This window comes from Numida meleagris, chromosome 3 (genome assembly GCF_002078875.1).
Source record: "Numida meleagris isolate 19003 breed g44 Domestic line chromosome 3, NumMel1.0, whole genome shotgun sequence".
Taxonomy (NCBI): domain Eukaryota; kingdom Metazoa; phylum Chordata; class Aves; order Galliformes; family Numididae; genus Numida; species Numida meleagris.
This window is the reverse complement of record NC_034411.1, coordinates 31,634,940-31,661,055: the sequence shown is the minus strand read 5'-3', so window position 1 is coordinate 31,661,055 and position 26,116 is coordinate 31,634,940. Positions and strand designations below refer to the sequence as shown.

Sequence of the window (26,116 nt, the reverse complement as noted above, 5' to 3'; positions counted from 1 at the left end):
ATGTTTTATAGTTGTACGCAATGTAGTTCAAGGGATTCTCTTGCTTCTTGAGATCTCTTGCAATTCCTGTGGGCCATAAAGAAAGATGAAAGTATTTTTCTTATCCTGTAGAAGAGCTACGAGAAGGCTAGATATTAAACAGAGAGGCTGACATCATTCACTGTGTCAGAGTCATCAAGGAAATCATTTGTCATTTCTATTTAGGAGCTTGTCTCAGATATCTGTTTATTGTTTATTCAGACTTGCAGCCATCTCCAAGGCAGAGAAACATAAATGGATTTTTCAAAACTTAGGAAGCTGCTAGATGAGTCCCTTTAATTAAATATTACAGATCTCATGAGACTTTTTTGTTGTTGTTTCAGAGGCAGTAAAATACCTTAAATATTCTCGTTTCTATCATCTCAGGTCATTTCATAGGGAAATGTTATGCCTTGGAATGCCCTGAGAAGAACATACTTACCTCTCAGGAAATTCTTTTCATAGCAAACATATTTCATCAATCATATTGACTATTTTCCTTTTCTTGGTTGCTTTTGTACACCATCTTTCCAATCCTCCCTCAATACTACACCATATAATGGTTAATATATTGAATAAAAGCCTTGATTTTTATACAGATTTGATGTATGATCTTTGCCAGTCTGTTATTTTCCTATCTTTCTTTCCAGGCACATCAGTGTATTTCTGCAGCTTTCTGATATGAAAGAAAGAATAAAGTATCTGCATATAATTTTTCTGGAGTTAAGGAAGTTAAATTTTATACTACGTTTTTGCATATTATGTTTTTGCATTTGATATTTTGACTTAAGATGCTCTGTTCAGATTTGGCAGCATTATTCATTTTAAAACATATTCCCATCTGTATATATTGTGGGTGTGATAGAGTTAAGGTGTTTGTTCCATAACATGAAGCTATAAAATATTAAAATTATTAAATTCAGTTGTCCCCTTCAACTCTTTGGAACTTGCAATGTTGTTATGAAGAAATTACTAGATGATGGAGCAAATACTTATTTCTCTTTCAGGAAATGGGAAAATAAGTAGCTGTGCAGCTGCTGAAGGAAGTTTTACCTCCCTTACTGGGCTTTTGGAAGTTGAACCTCTGCACTTTACATGTGTTTCAACAAGCGATGGAACTAGAATAGAAAGGGACGATGCAAGTACGTTTACTGGTATATACAATTTTTCATTTTTTCTACTTAGCATAATTCTACAGTATGAGATCTTTAACTGTGCTTAATGAGCAGTTGTTTCACAAATTGATTGTCTGTGGTTTTTAAATGTTTTTTAAAAATAACTACTGTACATCAGTTTCTTCTTAGAGTTAACAAACTAGATTTCAAATTTATGAATTGGAATGAGTTTGTTTCTGTATGTGAGTATAATGTAAAAATGTGCATGTATGCCTTGCAGCCTAATGTGACAAAAGCATTCCAAGTCTTGAGGGGGATCTTCTACAATGAAAATGTTGCTTGTACACTGCACACAGTATATAAACAGTATACTTTGTGATTCAAGATGATGTTACTTTGTAAGAAGTCAAACAAAACACTTGTTTTTATGTTGCTCTTAATAATTATTAAGAAATTCAAAGTGCTTATTATCGTTTCTGTTCTACATACATGATTTTGTTATGTTTGTTTTTTGCTTGTTCCATGCCAGTGAGTACCTTTGGGGTTACCCCAGCAGTTGGTGGTCTCTCGTCTGGAACAGTTGGGGAAGCCTCGACAGCACTGAGTTCAGCAGCCCAGGTAGCTTTGCAGTCTCTCTCTCATGCAATGGCCTCAGCCGAGCAACAGCTCCAGGTGCTGCAAGAGAAACAGCAGCAGCTTTTGAAGCTTCAGCAACAGGTTGGAGGCTATTTGGCTATTTTTTAATGCTGTCTCTAAACTTCAAAAGCTGTGAAAGTAGTTGCAGAGTTAGTTGCTTCTCCTTTTTTTTTTTTTTCCCTTCTTTTTCTTTTTTCCATAGTGCATTTGAGGAAGGAACAGCTCTGGACCGAGGATTCCCTCTCATTAAGCAAAATACTGAATTTCTTCCTGCTGTTTTCGTCTTTCAGACTTGTTTTTTGTATATTTTGAGAGTCCTTGATTTAGTTATCAAAACTAAATCTTAATACAGAAGAACATCAATCTGTGAAATTGGGAAAGCCCGCTGAAATGAAAAGCATTGTTGCAGATGTGGGGAAGTACCAGCATTAAAGCCATTATCAGAATGCATACAGAAAGTTTGTACTGACACTATATTGACTCTGCTCTATTGTTCAGTTCTAGGTTTTTCAATTTTTTTTTTTTGATTACTCAAATTAACTACTCATTTGCTCATGTTCCTCAGCAAGGGAGGTCAAACTGAGTGTAGTTTCATTTTTCATCTTGTAGTAGCTTGCATGCCTATGTGGAAGGTGTGAATTTCTTAAATCTAGCTTATAACGAAAGCTGAACTCGTTGTTCAGTACTATGCCTGTCTTCACAAGCAGTATTATCTGCTACATATGTTGTTTTAATTTTCCCCACAGAAAGCTAAGCTGGAAGCCAAATTGCATCAGACAACAGCAGCAGCAGCAGCAGCAGCATCAGCAGTTGGTCCTGTTCACAACTCTGTGCCTTCTAATCCAGTAGCAGCTCCAGGGTTCTTCATTCATCCTTCAGATGTAATTCCGCCCACACCAAAAACAACTCCTCTATTCATGACTCCTCCTTTGACTCCACCTAATGAGGCAGTCTCTGCTGTTATCAGTGCAGAGCTTGCTCAGCTTTTCCCTGGTTCAGTCATTGATCCCCCAGCAGTTAACCTTGCTGCACATAACAAAAATACAAGCAAGTCTAGGACGGTAATTATTTTTGTGTTCTTTTTACTGAAATGAAATTATGTTAGTCATATCTAATTTATACTTGAGTGCTACTAGATACCTGTTTATTTAGATGGGATGTGAAAACTGTCGCTGAGTTTAGACTGTATGAAAAAAAGGACTTTATGAAAGCAAACTACATTTACATACCTCAAATGATTTCTTTAATTTGGAGCTAGTTTAACAGTATAATGAGTTATTAATACTTAGAACTTTGTAGTTAGTATATTTTGCCTGGTGCGTGCTCAAATTTAAATGGAGTGCAGGTGTTTGGGCATCTTTAAGTTGTAGGAGGTTTTCTTAGAGTTTCTTGTAAAGAGTAGATCATTATAAATGCACAGACTAATGATTTAATTTTAATTTTGTTTTCCCTTTCTTCAGAATCCACTTGGATCTGGTCTTGCTCTTGCAATATCTCATGCTTCACATTTTCTTCAACCTCCACCTCATCAATCAATTATTATAGAGCGAATGCACTCAGGTAAAACCAAAGTTCTAATAATGATTCTGATGTTTTCTAACAAGTTAAATACTTTCTAAGGTCTTTGATCAGTTGCTTAGCTGCAGTCTCACTTGTCTTTCTAAAGGAAAGAAATTTGAGTTTGCATCTCCATGTTATCTGGAAGTTTAAGCCTCAACATCCAGTGATGTTTACCAAGGTGAAAAATCCTTGGGAGGTGCACAGAGGGGATAGAGTATGTTGGGTCTTCAGACAGAGTATCAGTTATGAAGTAATGCATAAAAGGCCTAACAGCATATATTAAGTTGAACTCCCAGTTTTCTTTTTAATGAGTACAAGCTAGGTTGAGAGACTTTGAGTCCGTGCAGTAATGCTGAACCTCAAATCTACACCTTTTTGAACAATATAGAAACAGAAGATTTGTTGTTTGAGGAGTAACATCTCTTCACTGATTAGCATGCACTGGTATTCTATCTAGGCAATCCTGTGCTTTTCCCATAGGAGCAAGAAGATTTGTGACCTTAGATTTTGGAAGGCCTATATTGCTGACGGATGTATTGATACCCACTTGTGGAGATTTGGCCTCTTTGTCAATTGACATCTGGACTTTAGGAGAAGAAGTGGATGGAAGGCGATTGGTAGTGGCTACTGATATTAGCACACACTCACTGATTTTACATGACTTGTTACCACCACCAGTGTGCAGATTTATGAAGGTAAGAGGAGATCGACTGCACACTGTCTCTTTTAAATTCTTGATCATCATTAGTGTGTGAACTTATCTTAAGTCTTCTTCAGATCAGACTTTAGTTGGCTCTACGCTGTTTTATGAATTCTTGACTTTGTATTTGTTTTGCCTGTTTTGATACAATCATCCAACTGTTGTATTATCTTTCAGATCACTGTTATTGGTCGATACGGTAGTACAAATGCCAGAGCAAAAATTCCATTAGGATTTTATTATGGCCATACCTATATCTTGCCCTTTGAAAATGAGCTGAAACTAATGCATGATCCCCTCAGAGGAGAAGGTGAAGCTGCAAATCAGCCAGAAATTGACCAGCATTTAGCAATGATGGTTGCGTTGCAAGAAGACATACAATGCAGGTTAGAAAAAAAATATGCATATTTACGAGTTATTTTAACTTAGAACACTGGAATATCATAATCCTGTGTTTTTTTCTTTCTGTGATATTCTGCAGATAAAAGAAAACTCTACCTTTGCTCTAGAGTTGTTACAGCGAGTATCTCTATGCTATTAACAAAGAGTACACTATATTTTTTTTTAAATACCTGTTTTAACAATGCATTCAGAATGGACCAGATGTCATCTTCTGGCAAGATGATTATCAAATGTATTGCCCCTTACTAATGTCTACTGAATTGTGCTGGAATTTTTCATTCTAGGTACAATTTGGCCTGTCATCGGTTAGAAATCCTTCTGCAGAGTATTGACCTGCCACCACTCAATAGCGCTAACAACGCCCAGTACTTTTTAAGGAAGCCAGACAAGGCAGTAGAAGAAGATAGCAGAGTATTTTCTGCTTACCAGGACTGCATTCAGCTACAGCTTCAACTCAATTTAGCTCACCATGCTGTTCAGAGGCTCAAAGTAGCTTTAGGTGCAAGCAGGAAAACACTGAAGGAACAATCAGATCCAAAAGAGTTGATTCAGATGTCATCAACAGAACAGCTGCGCACCATCATTAGATATTTGCTGGATACTTTGCTCAGTTTGCTTCATTCTTCCAATGGTTAGTATTTTTTCAGGTTTCAGTGTTTTTGTCATGTTTGTGGAAACAGTTTGCACGTTTTTCTTTTTCGTGATCTGCATATTCCCCCTATAAAGCTTTTAAATTATATTCTGATAGTTTTACTGTGGGTTTAGTATTGAGAAACATACGGTGTACAGCTTGACCAATTGCACCAAGCTGACCTAACCGCTTCCTGCCTCCAAAAGGGATATGAGAGGATATCAAGGTCCTTCCCCCTTTTTTGTAATCCTGTCTACATTTTCCTTCATTTGGATAACTCTCTGAGCTTCCTGGGGGCTGGTTCAATTTGTTGAAGTAACAGAAGACTACCCAGGCAGAAAACTGATGTTGTTTTTACCAGCTTAATAAAGGATTGTGGAGCTGGATTAAGCAGATAGAAGCAGAGAGAGAAAGCGAAGATGATTTCTGTGGGGGGGGATAAAAACATAAAAGCAGTATCTATACTTAGTTACTAATCTTTAGTATCCACTAAGAATTTTTATTTCCTAAGCTTAACATTGAAAGAGTTCTTGGAGAATCAAAACAAACAAAAAAACCCAACAAATCCAACAACAACAAAAAGGCACTAGTAAGTGTGGAACATTGTTCTCCAAACAGACAGGCCTATCTGTCTTGCAATTTTTTGCTCTGGTTTGTTCTTAATCATAATGACAGTTTGTTTTTGCTTCATGATCTGGTTTTGACCAAATTGCCTGGTCTTTAGGGGTTTCCTGCAAATTACCATCTCCCTAGATACTCCCCTCTCTTTCTCCTTTCCCACGTCAATTAGTCTACTCATAATTGTTTTTGAAACTTCTTAGAAACTTTTTCTTCCTGTCATGAAGCCATTGTGGTTGTATTAGTATCATATGCTGCCCTTAAACATAGTGGCTTATTCTCTTTTCTTAAAAGGACATTCCGTTCCTGTGGTTCTGCAAAGTACTTTTCATGCTCAAGCTTGTGAAGAATTGTTTAAACACCTGTGTATCAGTGGGACTCCAAAAATACGGTTGCATACTGGTCTTCTGCTTGTTCAGCTGTGTGGAGGAGAAAGGTGGTGGGGTCAGTTTCTCTCAAATGTACTGCAGGAATTGTACAATTCAGAGCAACTTCTCATATTCCCACAAGACAGGTAAGTCTGTATTAATACATGATCTGTGGATCATGTCTAAATAATTCTATGGTTCGTAACTTAATATTTCAATTGACAAAGCTGTGATTAAATAATACCTATCTGTCTACTCCACTGATATAAAAAATAGTTCCAAAAAATCACTGCAAATGATGAATTGTAGAGTTTTTTTGCATGTGTTTGGTACTTGCACCACAATAAGCTGCTGTTTTTCCTTAACTTAGAAGTGATTAGGAAGATACTTCTGTCAGCGTTCTTCGCATATCTGGATTGATTTCCAGTGTTATAAATTGCCTTCTGCTTTATCAGGATTTAGTACACCCTTATCACAGGGCTGCCCTTCTAATGGATTTGGCATTGTGAATGAGACTGAAAAGTGCACTATTTGCATTTAACACAGAAGTCTTCTCCAAGATGAGAGCAAACAAGTATAGAGCTGAATAATGAATGTTAGATGTGTTGACTCTCATGTTATTTTAATCTAACTTATATGCTGTTCTATGGCTTTCTGCCTTCTTTGGTCATTTAGATTGTCATACTTACTATACCCTTCAATTAATCCATTTATAATACATGGATGTAACTATCTATTCCTGCTACTCGGTATATCACATGGGATAAGAAATTAAACAGATGAAGTCTTGTTTCGGAAGAGGTACAGAGTGGTATGCTCTGCAAGTAGCTACTGACCTCTTGAGGGTGAAAGAGAAAATGTATAACCTAAGATGCTGCATTATCCTTTTGACAGCAAATCTTGAAATCTAGTCCACTTGCTGGGCCACAATGTTACTTTCTCTAGCCATCTAGTATCTCAGTTGAAAGCCATGGGGACTAGAGATCTAGAAGGGGTGTTTCATAATATTACAGAATTTGAAAAGGAAATGAAATCTTAAATATTTAATTTTATTTTTAGGGTCTTCATGTTACTTTCTTGCATTGGACAAAGATCGCTTAGCAACAGTGGTGTTTTAGAAAGTTTACTTAATCTTCTGGATAACCTTCTGTCACCACTGCAACCTCATTTACCTGTGCACAGAAGAACTGAAGGTAGCCCTCTAATTTGGGAAATTGTATTTTCATATTCACTATATGCTAGAAAATTGAAAGACTAGCTCACAGTTATTGGTGTATTAAAAAGAAGAAATTGCTTTTGTTTATTATATTTCTGAAACACAGATGTCTTTTAAAATGTACTAAAAATTCTTGTTCTTTAGGTGCTAAGAGGTGTTTTTCCCCTGTAAACGTGAACAAAATCTATTTGGCTGCTTTTAATTCAGCTAGGAAGCCCTTTAAAGTTTTAGCTAAAAGTGGAAGGAATACCCAAAGTGTAGATAGCTCTAATGACTCCAGTGAATTACTTTGGAATTTAGTCTTCTGGAAAGGAGTGTCTGGTTTTGCTCATTAGATCCTTTTTAAGTTTCAAGCGTTTGAAGTGAAACGTGGCCATGAAGACAACTTTGCTAGATGTGTCCTTATAGTTTCTGGAAGCTGTATGTTGGGGTTTTTGTTTTGGTTTCTGTAACCACAAGGATTTTACATTTTCTTGACCCTAAAAATTATTGAAATTTTATTCTCTGAACTTGATTTTTGAGTATTTTCTTTACTACTCTAAGCCTGAAGAAAATGCTTAATTTTGAAAACACCAAAGTCAAGGCTTCTTCATAGATTATGTACATGTAGCAGAGCATTGCAGATGATTTGCTACTTAAATTTCTTAGCATTGCAAAACTGGTAAATATCAGCTGAGACTCTTCCTTGTCTCCTGTCGTAAACGAGCCTCAAGCTGGTGTCAGAAGCTGTCCTATTCATTGCTTCTTCTTGGTCTGCCATGTACTTTCTCTATCTTGGCCATATCCTGCTGTAGTCTCTAACTAGTCTGAGGCAAACCCAACCTTACATCTCCTCTACCTCTGTTTGCACTCTCCCCACAGCTGCCAATTCCTTTCATAGCTCTTGCCTTACTAGTTGTCCTCACGGAGGACTTTAGGAAGCAGGAGAAGTAACTGATACTTCAGAGCTTTATTTGCTGGTCTTCCAGCTTACTTCCTCCTGGACAGTACAGGTAAGTACTAGGGCACTATTATGTGTGATGGAAGCCTCAGGTATGGCAGAAGAAATTCCTGTTTGAGAACTATCACGCATAACTAAGAGTGAAAGGAGTAAAAACTTAGTGGGGAAAGAGTCAGAAAACAACAGAAAATGAGAGCAAGAGGTGAGCGTTGTGGATGCAGAATTTGTGAAATTTCAGGGAGAGGGGGACAATGAATTAAAAAAATGTGCTTGGAGGGAGGGAGAAAAGCTGAAAATTTTGATTTTTAAGAGACAGAAGATAAATATGTTTGTACAAACAGAAATATGAAAGATTACATACTTCACTCTCTACCAAGTTCCTTTCTTTTTGTTCTGCAAATCTGAACAGTCACCAATGCTACTCATTGCTATCCTTGCAGTTTAGTCTGCAGTATCTGCAGAGGTGATGGAGAGGCCTTCTGTTCCTCTGCCTAGTTGAGATGGGCTGCTTTCAGCCAGCATGGAGAGGAGACTAGAGTGAACAGTCAGGGCCTCCATCCGATTACTTTGGTTGCCAGCAACTAGATGTGATTTTGGACGTGGTGTTTTTAAGCCTTAGTGTTCTTGTTTGAGCTGAAATGAATAATGATTTGAGTTGACTAAAGCTCAGTTTGGGGTCAGTGCTTGAACAGTGTAGTGTGGCTAAATACAGCTCAGTACTGTGCACAGATATTGAAATGTGTATGTAACCTCTAGTACTTCTGAGTTTGTGCTATTATATAAAAGTGTAATTTGCATAGTGATAATGATCCAGTGGTCATTAATTGCAAGATTTCTGGTCTTCATTGAGTACTCATGAGTTCGTGTTGGAACTGTTAATTTAGATTTATTCACTTACACAGAGATTTTCTTGCATGGTTTGTAAGATACATTTTATTTCTGCCTGCATTGCATTTAGAGTCAGACTGAAATAGGTGATAGCAAGCCATTAGTGCCATCAGCATGGTTCCTCTGGTCTGAGTTCAATCTTAGCTTTTCTGATCATGGTTTGAATGGCTATATGAAAATACATTTTAAAGGAGTGAAAATGAAGCTGTGTGAGTGTGCAGTAATGATGGCCTTGTCAGAGCCTTTGGTGATGGAGGAATTTCAAGCTTTGGAATTAGACATCTCACTGTTGAGCTTTAATGCAAGCAGCTGTCATTCTGCATATGATTTTTAGGAAACTTAAGCATAGAATTTTAGACTTTTTTTAAAAATTTCACTTAATTTCTACCCTTAACAGTAGAGGTTAAGATTTTCACTGCTGACTTCATCAGCCTAAGAGAAACGTGGCATTTGCTTTTGTGCCTGAATTCTACACCAAATATTTGATTTCTTGTCACTTTTTTAAGTGGTTAGACTCTTACCTCATTGGGGAAAAAAAAAAAAAGAAACGAGAGAAACAAAAGACATCTTTGTGAACTAGTGAAATGTGTGCCATATCGTTCCTATTATGTTTTTTTAATTATTATTTTGTTATGGTTTTCAAACTTTATTAAGGCAGTCAAATCTTTCTTTTTAAGGAGTGTTAGATATTCCCATGATCAGCTGGGTTGTAATGCTGGTATCCAGACTACTGGATTATGTAGCTACTGTTGAAGATGAAGCAGCCACAGCCAAGAAGCCTCTGAATGGAAAAGAGAGGGAACGTTTTTTGACAGGTGTGCAATACTAATTTTCAGTAACATATCAAGGCTTGTTTCTGTGGGTATTTGTTTTGGAGCTGTTCAAATACTTAAAATACATCTTTGATTCATTTGAAAATGAGTTTTGTTTGCGTTCTTGTCTGCTTCTTCACCTCTTTTTTTTAGAAATATGACTTCTCATTTTTTTAAGTGATAAACTTGATTTTATTTTGTAAAATGTCTGTATATTATCCTGTAACTCCTAGACCAGTCCATTGAGAGTCTACCATGTTGAGACGATGTTTCCATTGTGAAAAAATACAATGGTATGACTTCATGCCAGTTTTGGTATTTGTTGTAGTGTATGTATTCAGTACATTTGAATGCATTTTTGATACTACTGTTTTTGTTTTTATTTTTAAGTGGAATAGCTGTTTTCTTTGAACAGCTTTTCTGAAAATGAAAGCCGGAAAGCTTTTCCTTTTTTTTTTTTTTACTTAGGCTCTTCAGTTATTTTTATTTAGTTAAAACAATCATTCTTCTCTCCGTATGTTTTAAAAGTAATAAGAACAAGCATTCTGAAATTGCACAGATACATTACCATCAGCCTTTCACTAAGAGAATTATGTTTTGCTCATTTCTTTAATATTTTGAGTTGCTAACCCTTGCCATATAAATGTTTTTCTTTGGAGTTAAATGAAGCTTAATATGACTAATATCTACTTGTTTTTCTTGTCTATTTCCATTAGGAAACCAGTGGAGTTTTATAAATAATAGCCTTCACACCCAGAGTTTGAGCAGATCTACTAAAGGCAACAGTAGTCTAGATAGACTGTATTCCCGAAAGATCAGAAAACAGCTTGTTCATCATAAACAGGTGACTTCTGACACGGTAGTGGCTATTTTCACAGAAGATACTGTGCAGCATATTTAATATCTTGAGAGAACAGCTTTGGCCTTGGGACTCATTCAGCTTTGCTTTTGCGTAGTCTAATTCTGTAGCTGAAGGCTGCCTGTTTTCTTTGACGTTTGTCTCCAAGTGTGGGGCATGGCATCTGTTGGAAGAACAAATGTTGGAATGTACTGTTGAGCTCTGTGACCTGTATAGGGTAATAAGTAAAATTTACTTCCAATGTAGATCTGAGTACACCAGGGTGCAAGCTTGTAACCTGTTATTTAACAGTTGGTAATTCTTAAGATATGAAATTTTCATTTCTAAATACAACCATGTGGTTTTTATGACCCTGGGCATGGATGTCTTGAGCTTTAAAAAATACTGTTGGTTTTTTTCTTAAACTTTGTCTGTTCGGAGACTGGTGGTCCATGAAGGTGTCTCAGTTTAAGTTGTTTATACAACTATATTTAAAAAGCTCAAGTTACAGGTTGAAGATTGATATCATATGAAAACACAGATCCTTTTAACATCTTATTGCTTAAATTTTCGTTTTTTTCCTATTAACATTTTCTTTTAGCAACTTAACTTATTAAAAGCAAAGCAGAAGGCTTTGGTGGAACAGATGGAAAAAGAGAAAATACAAAGCAACAAAGGATCATCATACAAACTTTTAGTAGAACAGGCAAAACTAAAGCAGGCTACTTCCAAGGTATGATGCTCTGAAACTGTAATTGACTTCTTGTCCTTTGTGTAAGAAGGGCTGTTCCTGCAAAGTAGTGTTTGTTTGATGTTGAACTTACTTTAATGTTTTTTGTCATGGCTGCTATCAAGGATACTTTGATGCTGAGTACAGCAGCCATCTGGAAATTTCTCACACTGGGAAAATTAGTTTACCCTTCCACATTTTGACTGGTAATCCTGTAGCTTTGGGAATGCTAGTCATATCGTTGAACAGTGGGTAACACATACCGATAGAAATGTGAAATAACATTTTATATGCCTGCCTCTCTTACATATAGTACTCTTCTGAATGCCGTCCTGGTTGAGTAAGAAGAAAATAATCATGCATCTGAGAAGTTCCCCAGATTAAGAAATACAACTTTTGAGAATATTTTCTGAGCTTCTCTGAAGTTTCTTAGCTTCCTAAAAGTATAGTGTAAATTATGGCATATTGCAGTAAGCCACAGATACTGAAAGTGGATGTGATAGTAAAGGAATTTACTTGATTGAGATAAGGTAAAATTTAGATATTTCTCAAGTTGGCACCCTGGACTTTCAAGAAAAGTACAACAAAAAAAGTCTGTCTTTCTAGCTACCAAAATTAAGCATCTCTTTATATTTTTCCTGTTTAGCTCCAGTTGTATTAATGTAAATTATTAATGTGCTTGGATGACTGAGAGTAGGATTGTGAAACAAGATCATAGAATATTGGACTTGAGAGGCATTCTGAAGAAAAATCCTAAAACAATTTCCAGTAACTACAAAAAAAGAAACCTAGAAGTTTAAACACTAGCCTAAAAAATAAAGCCCTGTGTTTTCACCAACTCTGCTTGTCATGAGCTGTTCTTTCCTGCACTATTCTCTGCTTTATTCCAACAGGTTGTATTGGGAGGACTGTTTCAACAGGTCTGCTCCAGCAGTGGCTCCCTTGAGACATCTTTTAATGATTCTCTGGCTGTAATGTGCTGTCTAGCTATATAAGTTTCACTTTATAGCAGCCATGTTGCATCCAAAAACGCATGTTGAACTAAAGAATTTCTACTGAAATATCTTAACATTTAGTTGTGGTATTATTGTACATTGGATAGTTGCATTTCATATGGTTTTTACTACTTCACCTACTAATCACTTCCAGTTATTACAAGCTGTGAGTAACCTAAAACATTTATTGCATTTTGGAGGAAGCTGAAACCTTTTGTTTTAGTAAATAGTTCTTTCTGTGGTCTATTTCAGTATCTAGAAGATGGGAGATTTTAAGAGGCTTTTGCATTACCTAATTTCAGTCTGCTTTTGTAGCTGTTACAGTGAGCTGAAGTGCTAAATGAGTGCCTTTGGTGAATGGTAGGATTATCAAAAGCACCATCTTTCCTCCACTGAATTTGTAGCACCTATATCAAAAAGTTTGTAGTTAAAAGCCCTGATCATGTATTGGACTAATTTAGTTTATAGTGTTTAATGGGTGCTTCATAACCTGTAAGTATTAGGAATGTTAGATGTTGTTGATGGTTCTTCTAATGTGAAGAACTGAAAGTAAGCAGTCTTATTAGGGGTAAATTTCAATATTTCTGTCTGCAGTTTGCTTCATGCTAACAATAGTTGTATATGCAGGTGGTAGAAATGAGAAAGAAGCTTATGAAATACATATCCTTGATACGTTTTATGGCAAACATAAAGACTTAAACGGCACTTGTGCAGAACTGAATAACTTGGTTATTACTCTGTCACCTGAGACAATATGCTACCAAAATAAATTTCTGCCAATAAAGCCTTAATTCCATTCCACATTCTCTTATATTCCTAGACTCTACTGTTATTGCTGCCTCAGATTTTCACTTGGAAGAGATCCAGAGCTTAGCCTTAAAATATGTAACTGTTGTTTCAAATTTGATTTCTGCAGCACTTCAAGGATTTAATACGTTTACGTCGAACTGCAGAATGGCCTCGTTCTACTTTGGATACAGAAGTATCAACAACAAAGGAAACTCCAGAAATTGAGCCACTTCCCTTTACGCTGGCACATGAACGTTGTATTTCTGTAGTGCAGAAGCTGGCACTCTTCCTTTTGTCTATGGACTTTACTTGTCATGCAGATTTACTTCTGTTTGTTTGTAAGGTAAACAGAATATGAAGTGCCATTCTGTAGTTGCAATGGATACCACATTAGATTAATTTTCTATTACTTCTTTCTGATTGATTAATGATAAAAGTTAACTGTAACATTAAAATTTCTGGTAATTTCTGGTGAGGTAGTTTTTTCTGATCTGTCATCTTTAGTGTAACTGACGATATGATAGTGTCAAAATTGCCTAGAAGGAGTAATGTTTCAAAAAATCCTGTTGTGTAAGTAATGTGCAGAGTTCTAACATTTAATGTAGTGAAAATACCTACTTTTTTAGTAACCAACATCTAATGTTCATGGAAATTAAAGCTATTGTATGTCTTTATAGTATTAAAAATGAATAAGCAGGGAGAACACGACTATTTTGCTTTCACTGTATTAGATAGTTGAAGGTATTTTCCACTAGCCTGAATACAAGATTCTGAGTCACTATAGCAGTTTTTTTCATTGATAGCTGTAGGAGTTTTTCTGTGTAGTTTGGGGACTGTTCGTTCTTTTTAACCATTTTGTATAAAGCTGTCTGGAAGAATGTCCTTAGAACAGCTTTGGAGTTCAGCTGTGGAAATGTGTAATTTCTGAAAGATCCATGAAAATATTTATTGTAATTACCATCAAGCATATTAATTTTGTTTGTACTGTGAAGGGGAAATTTGTTACATATTATGTGTATTTTCTGATTGTTCCTTGATGCTTCCCAAGGATTTTCTGGACGTGTATAATCTGAGATTTGAGTTGACATGAGTTGTCACATCTTGCTAGTTGGAAGTGCTTGGGTTGCATTTTTTTTTCTTTCCCAGAAAAATGCAATTAATCAGATCTGTGAAGCTAGCGAAAATTCTTTTTTGACTTACTGGACTATTAGTAGTGGCTATGATTGAGTATCTCTCCAGACCAAAGGTCTTTCTGTCTTCATTTATAGCTCATCTTGTAGGCAGCAGCGCAGGAAATCATCTTCAAGAATTTAGAGAATTGAGTCTTGGTCTGAAAGCTAGATTTCTTGTGCATGCTTCTTGAAAGAAGTAGCTATCCTTCCATCGAAACAGGGGGTGGGAACAGTGTTTTCTCATATTGCTCTTCCTACAGTTGCATCACTGTTGTCTATATTTCCACTAAGATGTGTTAGTTTTTCAGGTCTGGGGATTCAGAACACTGATTTGAGTTCTGCAGATGGCTTTTTGAAGAGTACACAAGAAAATTAAAGGAAAAACTTTGAAATCCACATGCCAGTAGTAGAGCATATGTAGGATTTTAAATGTTATATAATCTGAAAAACTGAGACCAAATGGGAATGAAAAATAAGACTGATAGTTGGAGGGTAAATTTCCTGCTGAAAAAGCTAAAGAAACCTCAAAAAAAAAAAAAGTTTAGTCCTCTATCAGCTAGTCTTTGGAATTTTCTGGTACTGCAGCTATGAATGTAAAATGTTGCTTCCAGAGAAAGGAATCACACTGAATGGAGTTTGTCATCTGTGACAGCATACTAAGGCTTCCCTTCCATCTGCACCTCCGTATGCCGGGGCATATGGGACACATACACGGTATGTAGCGCTGAAATGCCCCTGCATGCAGAGGTGCGGACGGAAGGGAAGCCTTAGTACGTTGTAGCAGACGACAGGAGTTTAATACTGCATTCAGCACTGTCATCGTTCTTGAGAATAATTTCATGGAATCATACAGTGATTTGGGTTGGAAGGGACCTTAAAGTTCCAGCCGCCTCTGTCATATGCAGGGATACCACCCACTAGATCACATTGCCCAGGATCCCATCCACCTTGGCCTTGAACGGTTCCAGGAATGGAGTATCCACCTGTTCTAGTGCCTCACCGTCCTCATATCCTTCAATCTGATCTAAATGTATCCTCTTATAGTTTAAAACCATTACCCATAGTATTTCCGATCACTCTGTTCAGTTTATAAACTGCTTTATCTTTGACCATCACCTTTACCAAGAAGATTCTTGGAACTTGTGTGACCTTCTTCATTTATAGTTGATCCATGACCTTGATATGGATAATTTGACTTTGACGCTTGAGAAATGGAAGCAGTAGTACCCCAATTTGGTTTTTCATTCCAAAATTATTCAGCCTTTGAAGGCTGAGCAAGGCATTTTTAAGGTATTTGGAGATGTTTTTATAGCAATGTAAAGCTATAAAAATATTTCTGATCACAATTTTCTAAGACTTTTTTTTTAAAGTTCTTGAACTAAACTGAGAATCAGTTTTCCTTGGTGTTTTCCTCTGAGCCAGAAATGATAGGCACTTCCACTGATTAAGAATGAAAATCTGTAGTAATAAAGTGGAGAGGTAAATTTTATGGTTTAATTGTGTTTCCACATCATTTTCGGGAAAGCTGATGCTTGAGTAGTCAATGCTTTAGGTGTAGAGATGGTTTAAAAAAAAAAAATTAGTCTTAATTTTGATGACTTAATTTTTCAGAGAGGGAAGAGTGAGGAAGTTCAATGCAATCATATTTTTTCTCTTTTTTAGGTTCTTGCTAGAATTGCAAATGCTACAAGACCAACAATTCATTTATGTGAGATTGTAAATGAAACTCAGTTGGAAAGATTGTTGCTCCTTCTTGTTGGAACTGACTTTAACAGAGGAGACATCTCTTGGGGAGGAGCATGGGCTCAGTATTCTCTGACTTGTATGCTGCAAGATATTCTAGCAGGTTTGTTTTAAGCTACAGCCTGAAGACTATTAACTTACACTAGAAACTTGTTTTCTTCAGGGTTTTTGAGTTGTCATTTTAGAATTCTGCTATTTAAAAAAAAAAAAGAAACCTAATATGCTTCACAAGCAAATTGAGTTTAGATTGCAATACGTAGAGTTTAAAATATTTTGATCATTAATCAATCCTGAGTAAGTGACTTCTGCACTGAAAAGTCAAGGATATATATATGACCCTAATTATTTGAAAATTATTCAGAATTCCTCCCTTTTGAAAAAGTGAGCACTTTATGAATTTAAAGTTATCTGAAAAAAACAACAGTTGGCCCAGAAACTGAGATGTTAAATTGTAACTGGAATGAAGTTTGAAATGAAGTTGTCTGCTTGATACCATTTATAGGAGAATTGCTGGCACCTATAGCTGCTGAAGCTATGGAAGAAGGTGCTTTGGGAGAAGATGCTGGCGCTTCGGCTGGGGATTCTGATGACTCTCTTCAGCCATCCACCGTTCAATTAGTGGAAACAATAGATGAGCCTTTGACACACGACATCACAGGTAAATTGTTCTGTAATCTTGAAGTGTATATTGCCCACTGAGAAGTTTAAAAAATAAACAAACAACCTTTGCTATAATTAATCTGTCAAAATATCAGTAAATACTTTTTATGATAATTAGTTTCTGAAAATAAAGGCAAAATGTGTGTAATTCTTGATCTTAGAATGATGTCTGATTAGTAAAAGGTGATTGTTTTTCTCATTATTTCAACAAAGCAAATTTGACTGGATTCATTAAATGTTTTCGCTAGGAGCTGTGTGTATTAAAAGCCTTAGCATTACCTGTGAAGTGTGTGACATATCCTTGTTTCATAAACTGTACTTGGTAATATTAAAACTGTTGTAATCATTCGAAGGTGCTCCACCTCTGTCATCTTTGGAAAAAGATAAAGACATTGACCTTGAATTGCTGCAAGACCTGATGGAAGTTGATATTGATCCTTTGGATATTGATTTGGAAAAAGATCCCCTTGCAGCCAAAGTTTTCAAGGTATGATGCACCTGAGATTCCCTGTCCTTCTCAGTGTTTACTTAAACTTTGGGTCTCATTTGAATTAATCTAAGTTATTAGGTTAGGTAGATGCTCTTCCTTATTCCTTAAGATTTCTTCTGCTTTTCTGTTTATATAAAATGACAATTGATAGAAAATCTTCCATTAAAAACATAGGCTTACATAATTGGCCTTCTTGCAGTCTTTTATTACTATTTTCTCTTTTTCTTGTCATCCGTATGCTTTCTTAGTGCCTTTACTTATGACATTTGAGTAGAGATTATTCAACTCTTTCTTTTGCAGAACCCAGTCCAAATAGCCTCTGAGCCTCACCAAGGCCCCAGGTTACTTTAATAGTACTGTCATATTAATAATATGGTATCATATCTTGATGAATAACTTCTCAAAATACCTGTGTGGTAAATCGCACTTCCAAGTTCACAATACAATACAAATGTGTGAGTAAAAACTGATGATAAAATTTTAAGCTGGTTTCTTCAGTCTTAGAGACAATTAAATTGCTGGATTTTTACAATCACTAAGGAAACAGTAGCTTGTACAGCAACAAGAAGTTGAGGAAAATATTTTCTAAAGCTCTTGGATCCAGTCTTCTGGTTTTTAATTTCTTGTAACTTCCATATTTGTTGTTAGTCATTACAAATTTTATTTGTACCTTGGCAGTCTGAAGAGTTGCTGTTATTTTTTCCTTTTTCCTTTGCTTTTTAAGCCTATAAGCAGCACGTGGTATGATTACTGGGGTGCTGATTATGGTACCTACAATTACAATCCCTACATTGGAGGTGTTGGAATTCCAGTTGCAAAACCACCGGTAGCTACGGAGAAAAATGGATCACAGACTGTAAGCGTGTCTGTTTCTCAAGGTAAGCAATGAACAATTTAGGGTATCTGTTTTGTGATACTTTATGCCACTCTTCAGTAAATCAAGTTAGTGTTAGAAATATCTGTGTGCATTAAATGGAAATAAATTTTCTATATACCAAACTTTTTCTGTGATTACTGAGAAAATGTTTTGTGAAGTTTTTGTTTAAAACTGTGTGTAGCGTAGCAGAACATCGTATTTTCTGAAATTTTTGAAGACACCTTTATGCTCAGTTTTAAGTTATTCCTGTTTTCTAGACACAAATTTTGGAAGCTCTTTCTTAACAGGATAGTATTTTGCGTAGTTGTTCCTATTCCGAAGAGGAATAATGTGGCACACTTGTTCATTTTGGAGTACTACTTCTAAGCAGGAGTGATTTATAAGTCTCTTCCCTGCCATACTTCCTTTGATTCTTGTTTGAGCAATTACTTTTAGGAAAAGTACCAGCTTAAACATGCAGATTTAGTTGTATGTGATATTCAGATGACTGTAAAAAGAAATGTGCGTTTCATGAGAAATTTCTTTTTCTATTAATTATATATTTCACATCCACGAGGGTTTGTGTTCAGTTCAGAGTGTAAGTTTCTTCATTTTGCTGGCGTCATATAGGAAGATTGTTTTACATCAGAGATATTGAGACTTTTTTCAAGTTCAGTGTGGACTGTATATTTATATTGCTTGCACGGATCATTAGAGTAACTAACTGTAATTGTCTTTGATATTATTCAGTTTTACTGTTTGTTGCCTTGTGTAGCTTTAGATGCACGACTAGAAGTTGGACTTGAACAGCAGGCTGAGCTGATGCTGAAAATGATGTCCACTCTGGAGGCTGATTCCATTCTGCAAGCATTGACAAACACATCTCCTACGTGTAATTATATATTGTCAAATTATTCTCTCACATAATGACCATTTGAAAATTATACTGTTTTTTTCTGCAGTCACATAACAGCTTAGAAGTTGAATTTTGCTTTCATTATCTTGTTGCACTGTGCTTTAGAGATTTCTTTTTTTCAGATTTTAAAATTCTATATATGTACATTTAAGACATTTTTTGAAGTTGCTCAAATAGGCAGGATTCCCTTTACGCTGCATAGTAATACAGTGGAAGAACTACTTTCATTTTCTCATCTACGAGCATCTAAACATTGTTTCCTATTTTTGTGAAGCTGAGTTATTAGATTAAATGTGAAATTTAAGTTGTTTGAAAGCTGCTTTGAACTTGTTTCACCTATTCAGTGATAAAAGTGAAAATATTTAATAGTATTTTGAACTTGACTACGCAATAAGCTTATGTTGTCAAAATACCCATGATGGTGATTTAGTTTTATCAGGATATTCCTAAAATACATCTTTCATACAAGAATGTGAATTTGGCTCATTTTTCAAATAGTTTTTGGGAAGATGATATCTAACCTTCCAGTATACCTTTCACAGTAGCATAGTTTAATAGTCCAACTCAGATGAACACTACAGTGAAGAGTGATCTTGTAAATTACAACATAAGCATGTTTCCCTTGAATGTAAAATAAGATATAAGTATGTAATCGCTTTTATCAATTTTTACAAAATAATCCACTGAGGTGGGAATACTTCTTTGTTTTGTTTTGTGTAGTAACCCAGTCTCCTACTGGAACAGATGATTCATTGCTAAGGGGATTGCATGCTGCTAACCAAAATGCCCAGCTGATTGTACAGTTGTCATCTATTCCTATGCTGAGTGCATGCTTCAACAAACTCTTTTCAATGCTACAAGTCCACCATGTTCAGGTATAGAATTGTGAATGTTGAAATGTTTTGATAATATTTCTCTCTAAATTTTAAAGTTCTCTTCCTGTATTTTGTATTGCTTAGGATGCAACTAACCTGTTAGGTTATGTGCTTCATGTGCAAAAGTTGTTATGGACAACAGTACCAATAATGTAATGGATAAGCTGCTGAAAGCTTTTAGCAAATAGGGAATTTCTTGTTAGAGAAGGAAAGTAGTAGGTATCTATTTTTTGTGTCTAAAAACAAGTTTGTAGGTTCAGTAAATGACAGTTGTTACCGTAATATTCTTAATACATAAAAAGGAAAGTAGTGTGTGCTATATTTAAGTGCTTAGATATCTGCCTGTTTATATTTTAATTGGATAGCTGACTGCATTTAAGTATCACATTCAAAATAGAGTTAGGTAAAGCACCTTGATGTTTTTCCGGAATATCAACTATTTAGTTTCTTCAAAGGAGTCATTCAGGGTAAGCATTCGTGTCTTTCTGATAGTAAAGGAGATTTCCCATTAATTAAATCGGCTTCTGTGAATTCTTTCTGAATTTTTTTCAGTTGACTGTTAAATATCATTTGGCAAAATTGTGGAATTCCGAAAGCTTACATGCAAACCAGTGTTTCAGTAGAAAGATGATGATACACTGATTTCTGAGCAGTATGTACAGCTACTTTTTCAACAGTTTGAAGAAACTTCTTAAGAGAAACTTAACAGTATTTTGAAGGAGTCCATTACAAAAAAAAATTAAAAAAACATTTGCTAGTTATGATAAATGTTATTTGAATATTTTATTTATCAAAATCCTAAAATCCCAGTAAAGGAGGGGACAGCAAGTGTGTGTGCACATTATCAGTGAAACAGGAACAACTGAAAATGTAGATATGACTTAAAATGAGAACTTTTTATGCTCTGCAGCTCTGGAAAAACACTGAAATTTGGTCTGATGGTGCTTTTTTTCTTTTTTGCAGCTTGAATCCCTTTTACAGTTATGGCTCACATTAAGCCTGAATTCTAGCTCCTCTGGAAGTAAAGACAGTGGCGCTGATATTTTCCTTTATAATGCTAATAGAATACCTGTAATTTCCTTGAATCAAGGTAAAATACCTTAAATAGGGAAAATTAACTTTCAGGTTTGAAAGATTTTCTTAAGTACTCAATATTTGTTTGTTCATATTAAGATCAGAGATGGAATGAATGATTTCTGTGGTGCTAAAGAGCTCTTGGTCTCACTGTCTACTTGACATGAAAAATGTGACCTTGACATGAAAAAAATATATGTAGAGATATATATCTATCTATATATACTTTCTGTAAAGTATATATGTATATAGTTTTAAAAAAATCTGTTGTATTTTGTAGTGGGAGTCCAAAACATTAATGCTGACTATAATGAACTTGTTGAGTTTCAGGGAGGCCTTTGAAATAAAATGTTTCTTTGCATCATTTTTTTCTGAGAAGACATGGGTTGACACTCTAGGAAGTTCTGTGGGCCAGTTCATGTGGCGCGTTGGTGATGGTGTCTTTTCCTAATTGCCTGGAACGGTAGTTGGCAAAACAAAGGAAACACAACAAACCGTAAACAAACAATGTAGCAACTTACAGTCAAAATGAGAAACTTCTTGTAACATTCTGAAGATTAATACTTGGGAAAATGTGTTTTTCTTGACAGCTTCAGTAACCAGCTTCCTGTCAGTTCTGGCATGGTATCCTAACACGTTACTCCGAACATGGTGCCTTGTTCTTCATAGCCTAACTCTCATGACAAATATGCAGCTTAATGGTAAGTTATGGAGTGTTCTGTCACTGTTTTTTACAGTGTACAAGTGTGTGTTGATTTCAATCTTAAATGTTATCAAAGTATTCCCTTTGTCTTAGAAGTACTTTGATTTTCCAACCAAGAGGCTATAGAGAGTGGGCTCTGTGGACTGCTTGTACCATGAAACCATAGTGTTAATAAAAAAAGAAAGAGGTTAGGAGTGTCTTCGATAAAGGAAATCTAAGGCCTAGCTAAAGATCCTTGGGAAGGAGCTTTGTATTATGGGAAGAGGTAGCAGAGAGTGAGGATTAAGGCGGTGTGAGAGGAATTCATGTTTTTCTGATGCAGTAGGAGTATTCTCATAAATATGCAGACTCCAGTCACTGCTTATGTTAAGCTCTCTGAAGATAAGCCCCTAAAAGCTAAATTTATTCAGAAAAAAATCCATTTCACTTTCCTATGCGTGCTAGATTATCGTGCGTTCTCTATATTGCTCCATGATCCAGTAATAATAATCTCCCTTGTGAATGAGATTTTGCCACAAGTCAAGTAGATATTCAAGGATGCAATTTTCAGTGAAGAAATTTAGCTTCTAAACAGCTATGATAGTAATAGGGCAGCTGCCATGAGGAATGCTTTTGTGGCCTTGTCCTTAAGCCTAAAGAAGATGTTGAGTAGTCTGTGAAGCTGGCGACTAGAATCTCTGAAAATGTACGTATTTAAGCCATATCAGAACTTTTGAAATTCTGTTTTGACATCAAGTGTGTGACTAAAGACAATAATAACAGAAGAAAGAAATCCAGAGTAATGGAAGATCATACTTTCCTGAAATAATTTGTTATTCTGTGGTGACACAACTGTTCTCAACTGTTTTCCATAATTTGCTTCTGAATCTTTCTTTTTTCCTGTACATGCTATTTGAAATCATTGTCTATGGATCACAATTTTTTTCCTTCAGATTTTCACTTTTTCCTTCATGCTATTTAATGATCGGTCTCACAAAAAACTTCTGAAACTCCTGGTTGGTGAAAGTCATACCTGCCTAAGAAAAATTTCAAAGCTTCAGATGCTCTAACGCAAACAGCTGTTGTCTGTCAAATCATTTTCATAATTATTTACTGATCTGTTTATTTTATGAAAAGTATTCATTCTCCACTCGCATGCCCTTTTGCACGTCTTTTATGTTGTCACCAGAGATACCGTTGGAGAGAGAAGTGTTCTGAGTATGAACGCTACCTAACAGAGTGAATAATGTTGATGAATCCTCAGGTCTGAGTTAGATCATGTCAGACTTTTAATATAATGTTCAAATAAAGTGGGGCTTTACATTGCAGTGATATTTCCAGCTTTTAAATAGAAAATATAACAATAAAATGACACAGGAGTTAATGAAGGTGTAGTTATTCAGTTATGGTATCAACCTAGTCGTGGTAAAGCAGAAAAAACTAGTCTTCTAACCCTAGAAGCAGTGGAGTTGAGGGTTAGCCTGTGGACTTGGCTGCTGTTTGTCAAGAGAAGATGTTTTGGGGCTGTCAGTTCTGGGGAAGTTCTAGCATTTAAAACAAACAAAAAAAAGCCTGACAGAATAGCAGTGTTGCTTGTCACACTGATTGTAAACTTCATAGGTTATTCTGTGGAGGTGCCATTTAACTGTGCAGGAAAGCACGAATATTCCTTCTTCAAATAAAAATTATAGAACATTTTGTGGGCTTTTATACACTTACTTTAAATTCGGATGCTTGGTACTTTTGGAAAAACTAAAATGTTGGAGAAAACAGGTATAAGTGTACGTGCAAGGAATATGACCTTAGTAAGTTAATATCTTTTGTCATCCGGGTGTTCATTTTCATTTTTCACTTGAATTGTGGCAGACTTAGAAATGTTCCCCCAAAATAACCAACTGAGAAAACACCCACAGACAACCTATATACCTAGTTTTCTCAGGGGTAAAATTTATTTTTTGACTATTTTACTTCAGTAAATATTCATAGGTGCAGTTTCAAGTGGGAAAAATAAACTTGAAAATAAACTTGATTAGTTCACTAAGGCTGGTATTTCCGAGGCCCATCCTGCAGTGGAAGACTTCTCCATTCTGAAAGGTTCTGTTTTCATTTCAGGGAATCAGTGAAATTGTGCACTTAGCTTCTCTTACAGGCTTGTCATTCACCCTAGCTTTTCAATTTTTTGCACTGTCAAATGTAGACTGAAACAGGCTTCGTGTCTGTAATAGAATGGAACTGGAATGCTTTGGGATGCTTTATTGCTTTTATTCAATTCCAGTTATTGCCCTTCCATCTTCCATCAATTATAACCAAACCTACTTGTTCTAAATCCAATATTGGTAAATCAATGCAAAATTATTTGTATAGCTATACAAGAAATGCTTTCAGCATTAGTTTTCTGCATTCATCTAAAGGAGTAAATCTGTTTATAGTTTGAAAATAAAATGGCATTTGGTAAGGGGAAAACTAAGCATGAATTATCGTCGTTTTTCATTTCATCCATCTTCCCATAGGAGTTTCTTCTTGCAGCCAGTCTCCTTCCAATGCTATTTTTATTTCATTGCTCTGGAAGCTTTTCAGCTGACATGGATGTAGTCAGGATTTAAATGTCATCTTACTGAGATGTTTCCTTCCTTTTTCGTTTCTTATTCTTCAGTTTAAGGAATTTTTTTTGAATGGTGAGGACTCTGATACAAACAATCACCAGTCAGTGGTTCAGGATTTGATTCTTTTAGGATCCTCCCTAATTAGGAATCTTATCTCAAGGTGCAAAGGGGTGTCAGTCAAACTCTTGCACCAGAGCACCATTTCCTCTTGATTCAGTCTTTCTTTCGCATTCTGTGAGACAGTCTGAAAGAGATCATATATTCAGCATGTTGTAACTTGAAACTTCATTTAGATAAAATGTGAAAAGCACAGCTTATACTTGTGTTTTGAGCTGATGTTCTATAGCACAGCCAAATGGGAAAGACTACATGTCTAATATAGCTTATTTGATCATTAAAGGGTGTATTTTATTTTTGCTTCTGGTCCTCAAAGCCCTTATCTGTTAGGCTCCCTGCAGTGTTAGTCAATGATGTGGAGTTGTTGAATGTGCCACAGACAAAAAATATCTAGATTGCTTACAGGATAATAGAGCATGTGGTCTCTGGCAAACTAAGAAATGTGCATAAGCCTTACTATAGAGGGGACTAGCAGAGGAAAAAAAAGACAATCTTTGTAAAAATTGTTTCTACAAAATTATAACTCTACTTTTGTGAATTTTACCTTAGCAAGCTGAGATACTGGTGAAATATTTGGGGGGTTGTAGATGTACTTGATGGAAAACTCATGACTCAAAATTGTAGTCCTGAGTAAGCAACTTCTATTAGTTGATTCTACTGTGAATATTTATGCATTATGAAGTGCAATAGATAGGCAGTATAAATGTTTTATTTACGTTAAATGTTTAAGATGAGAGGTTTAACTTTCATGCTTTTATTTTAAAGTTGGTCCAAGCAGTGCCATTGGAGCTCAGGAAAGTACTGCCCAGCTGTTGGTGTCAGATTCAAACCTCATTCATGTGTTAGTGAAATTTCTTTCTGGCACAAATCCTCATGGAACAAATCAACACAGTCCACAGGTAACTAGCAATTAAAATAACAGAATAACTCTTCATAATAGCATTTAAATAAGCTTGAGAGAAATGTGTGTTATCTGTAATATATCCATGACTTTTGTTTTTCTTTAGGTTTTTTTTGTTATAGGACTATACAGTTGGCTCTGATGAACAGCTGGTGGGAAGTTCATGTTGATAGTCTGCTTTGAATTGTAATCTTTCATTTTTGCATTTATGTGGACGCTTGCTACAGGGAGGGGATGATATGTAATTTCTTGGTTAGTGTGTTCTGTGTTAGGATTTTTTAGTAGTGTGCATAGAAAACTGGCAGAGTTAGCTTACTGAAGTCATGCTGGATGAAAAGGACAATGAAGGTTAAATATCTAACAATTCTGGAATTTAGAATAGTGTTTTTTGCTTCTCTTTTCTGCCTGTTCTTTGAATTAATATAATTTCTACTGTGTTTCCTAATTTCAACTAATATTTTTTCTGCTCTTGATGGTCTTCGAGACATTTGTGAATGGAGGTAAAAAAGCCAAAGTTAACTTACTTCTATGTAATACTTGACAGGATTTTTAGAAACACCTAGTGAGTGTTAGGCAAAGAACTGAATTCTTACTTTTTACTCAAGGATAATGGTAGAAAAACATGTGGTACAAATTGATACAGGGTAGCAAACTAAAATCTTTCCAGAAAGCAAGTTAAGTTACATAATACTTCTCTGTTCTTAGAAAATGTTTTTCATGTTAGGAACAACTTCCTGTTTTTGAAGACATTTCAATTTTGTATATACTTAT

General features: G+C 35.7%; 1 protein-coding gene across 3 annotated transcripts in view; it reads left to right on the top strand.

Annotated features, from left to right (window-relative positions):
* BIRC6 (baculoviral IAP repeat containing 6) overlaps window positions 1–26,116 on the top strand; it is a 175,647-nt gene that overhangs the window by 51,268 nt on the left and 98,263 nt on the right. For 2 of the 3 annotated variants that reach the window (XM_021392468.1, XM_021392466.1), the window contains exons 23-44: window positions 1,026–1,172; window positions 1,663–1,850; window positions 2,516–2,830; window positions 3,230–3,329; window positions 3,810–4,024; window positions 4,207–4,415; window positions 4,716–5,062; window positions 5,975–6,194; window positions 7,108–7,241; window positions 9,770–9,907; window positions 10,621–10,748; window positions 11,344–11,475; window positions 13,384–13,599; window positions 16,091–16,274; window positions 16,674–16,829; window positions 17,185–17,318; window positions 18,046–18,199; window positions 18,953–19,069; window positions 19,814–19,968; window positions 20,932–21,058; window positions 21,633–21,743; window positions 25,210–25,343. In XM_021392468.1, coding sequence (XP_021248143.1) covers window positions 1,026–1,172; window positions 1,663–1,850; window positions 2,516–2,830; window positions 3,230–3,329; window positions 3,810–4,024; window positions 4,207–4,415; window positions 4,716–5,062; window positions 5,975–6,194; window positions 7,108–7,241; window positions 9,770–9,907; window positions 10,621–10,748; window positions 11,344–11,475; window positions 13,384–13,599; window positions 16,091–16,274; window positions 16,674–16,829; window positions 17,185–17,318; window positions 18,046–18,199; window positions 18,953–19,069; window positions 19,814–19,968; window positions 20,932–21,058; window positions 21,633–21,743; window positions 25,210–25,343 — 3,761 coding nt within the window. The remainder of the gene's footprint in view (window positions 1–1,025; window positions 1,173–1,662; window positions 1,851–2,515; window positions 2,831–3,229; window positions 3,330–3,809; window positions 4,025–4,206; window positions 4,416–4,715; window positions 5,063–5,974; window positions 6,195–7,107; window positions 7,242–9,769; window positions 9,908–10,620; window positions 10,749–11,343; window positions 11,476–13,383; window positions 13,600–16,090; window positions 16,275–16,673; window positions 16,830–17,184; window positions 17,319–18,045; window positions 18,200–18,952; window positions 19,070–19,813; window positions 19,969–20,931; window positions 21,059–21,632; window positions 21,744–25,209; window positions 25,344–26,116) is intronic. The other variant, XM_021392467.1, reaches the window with a different exon arrangement.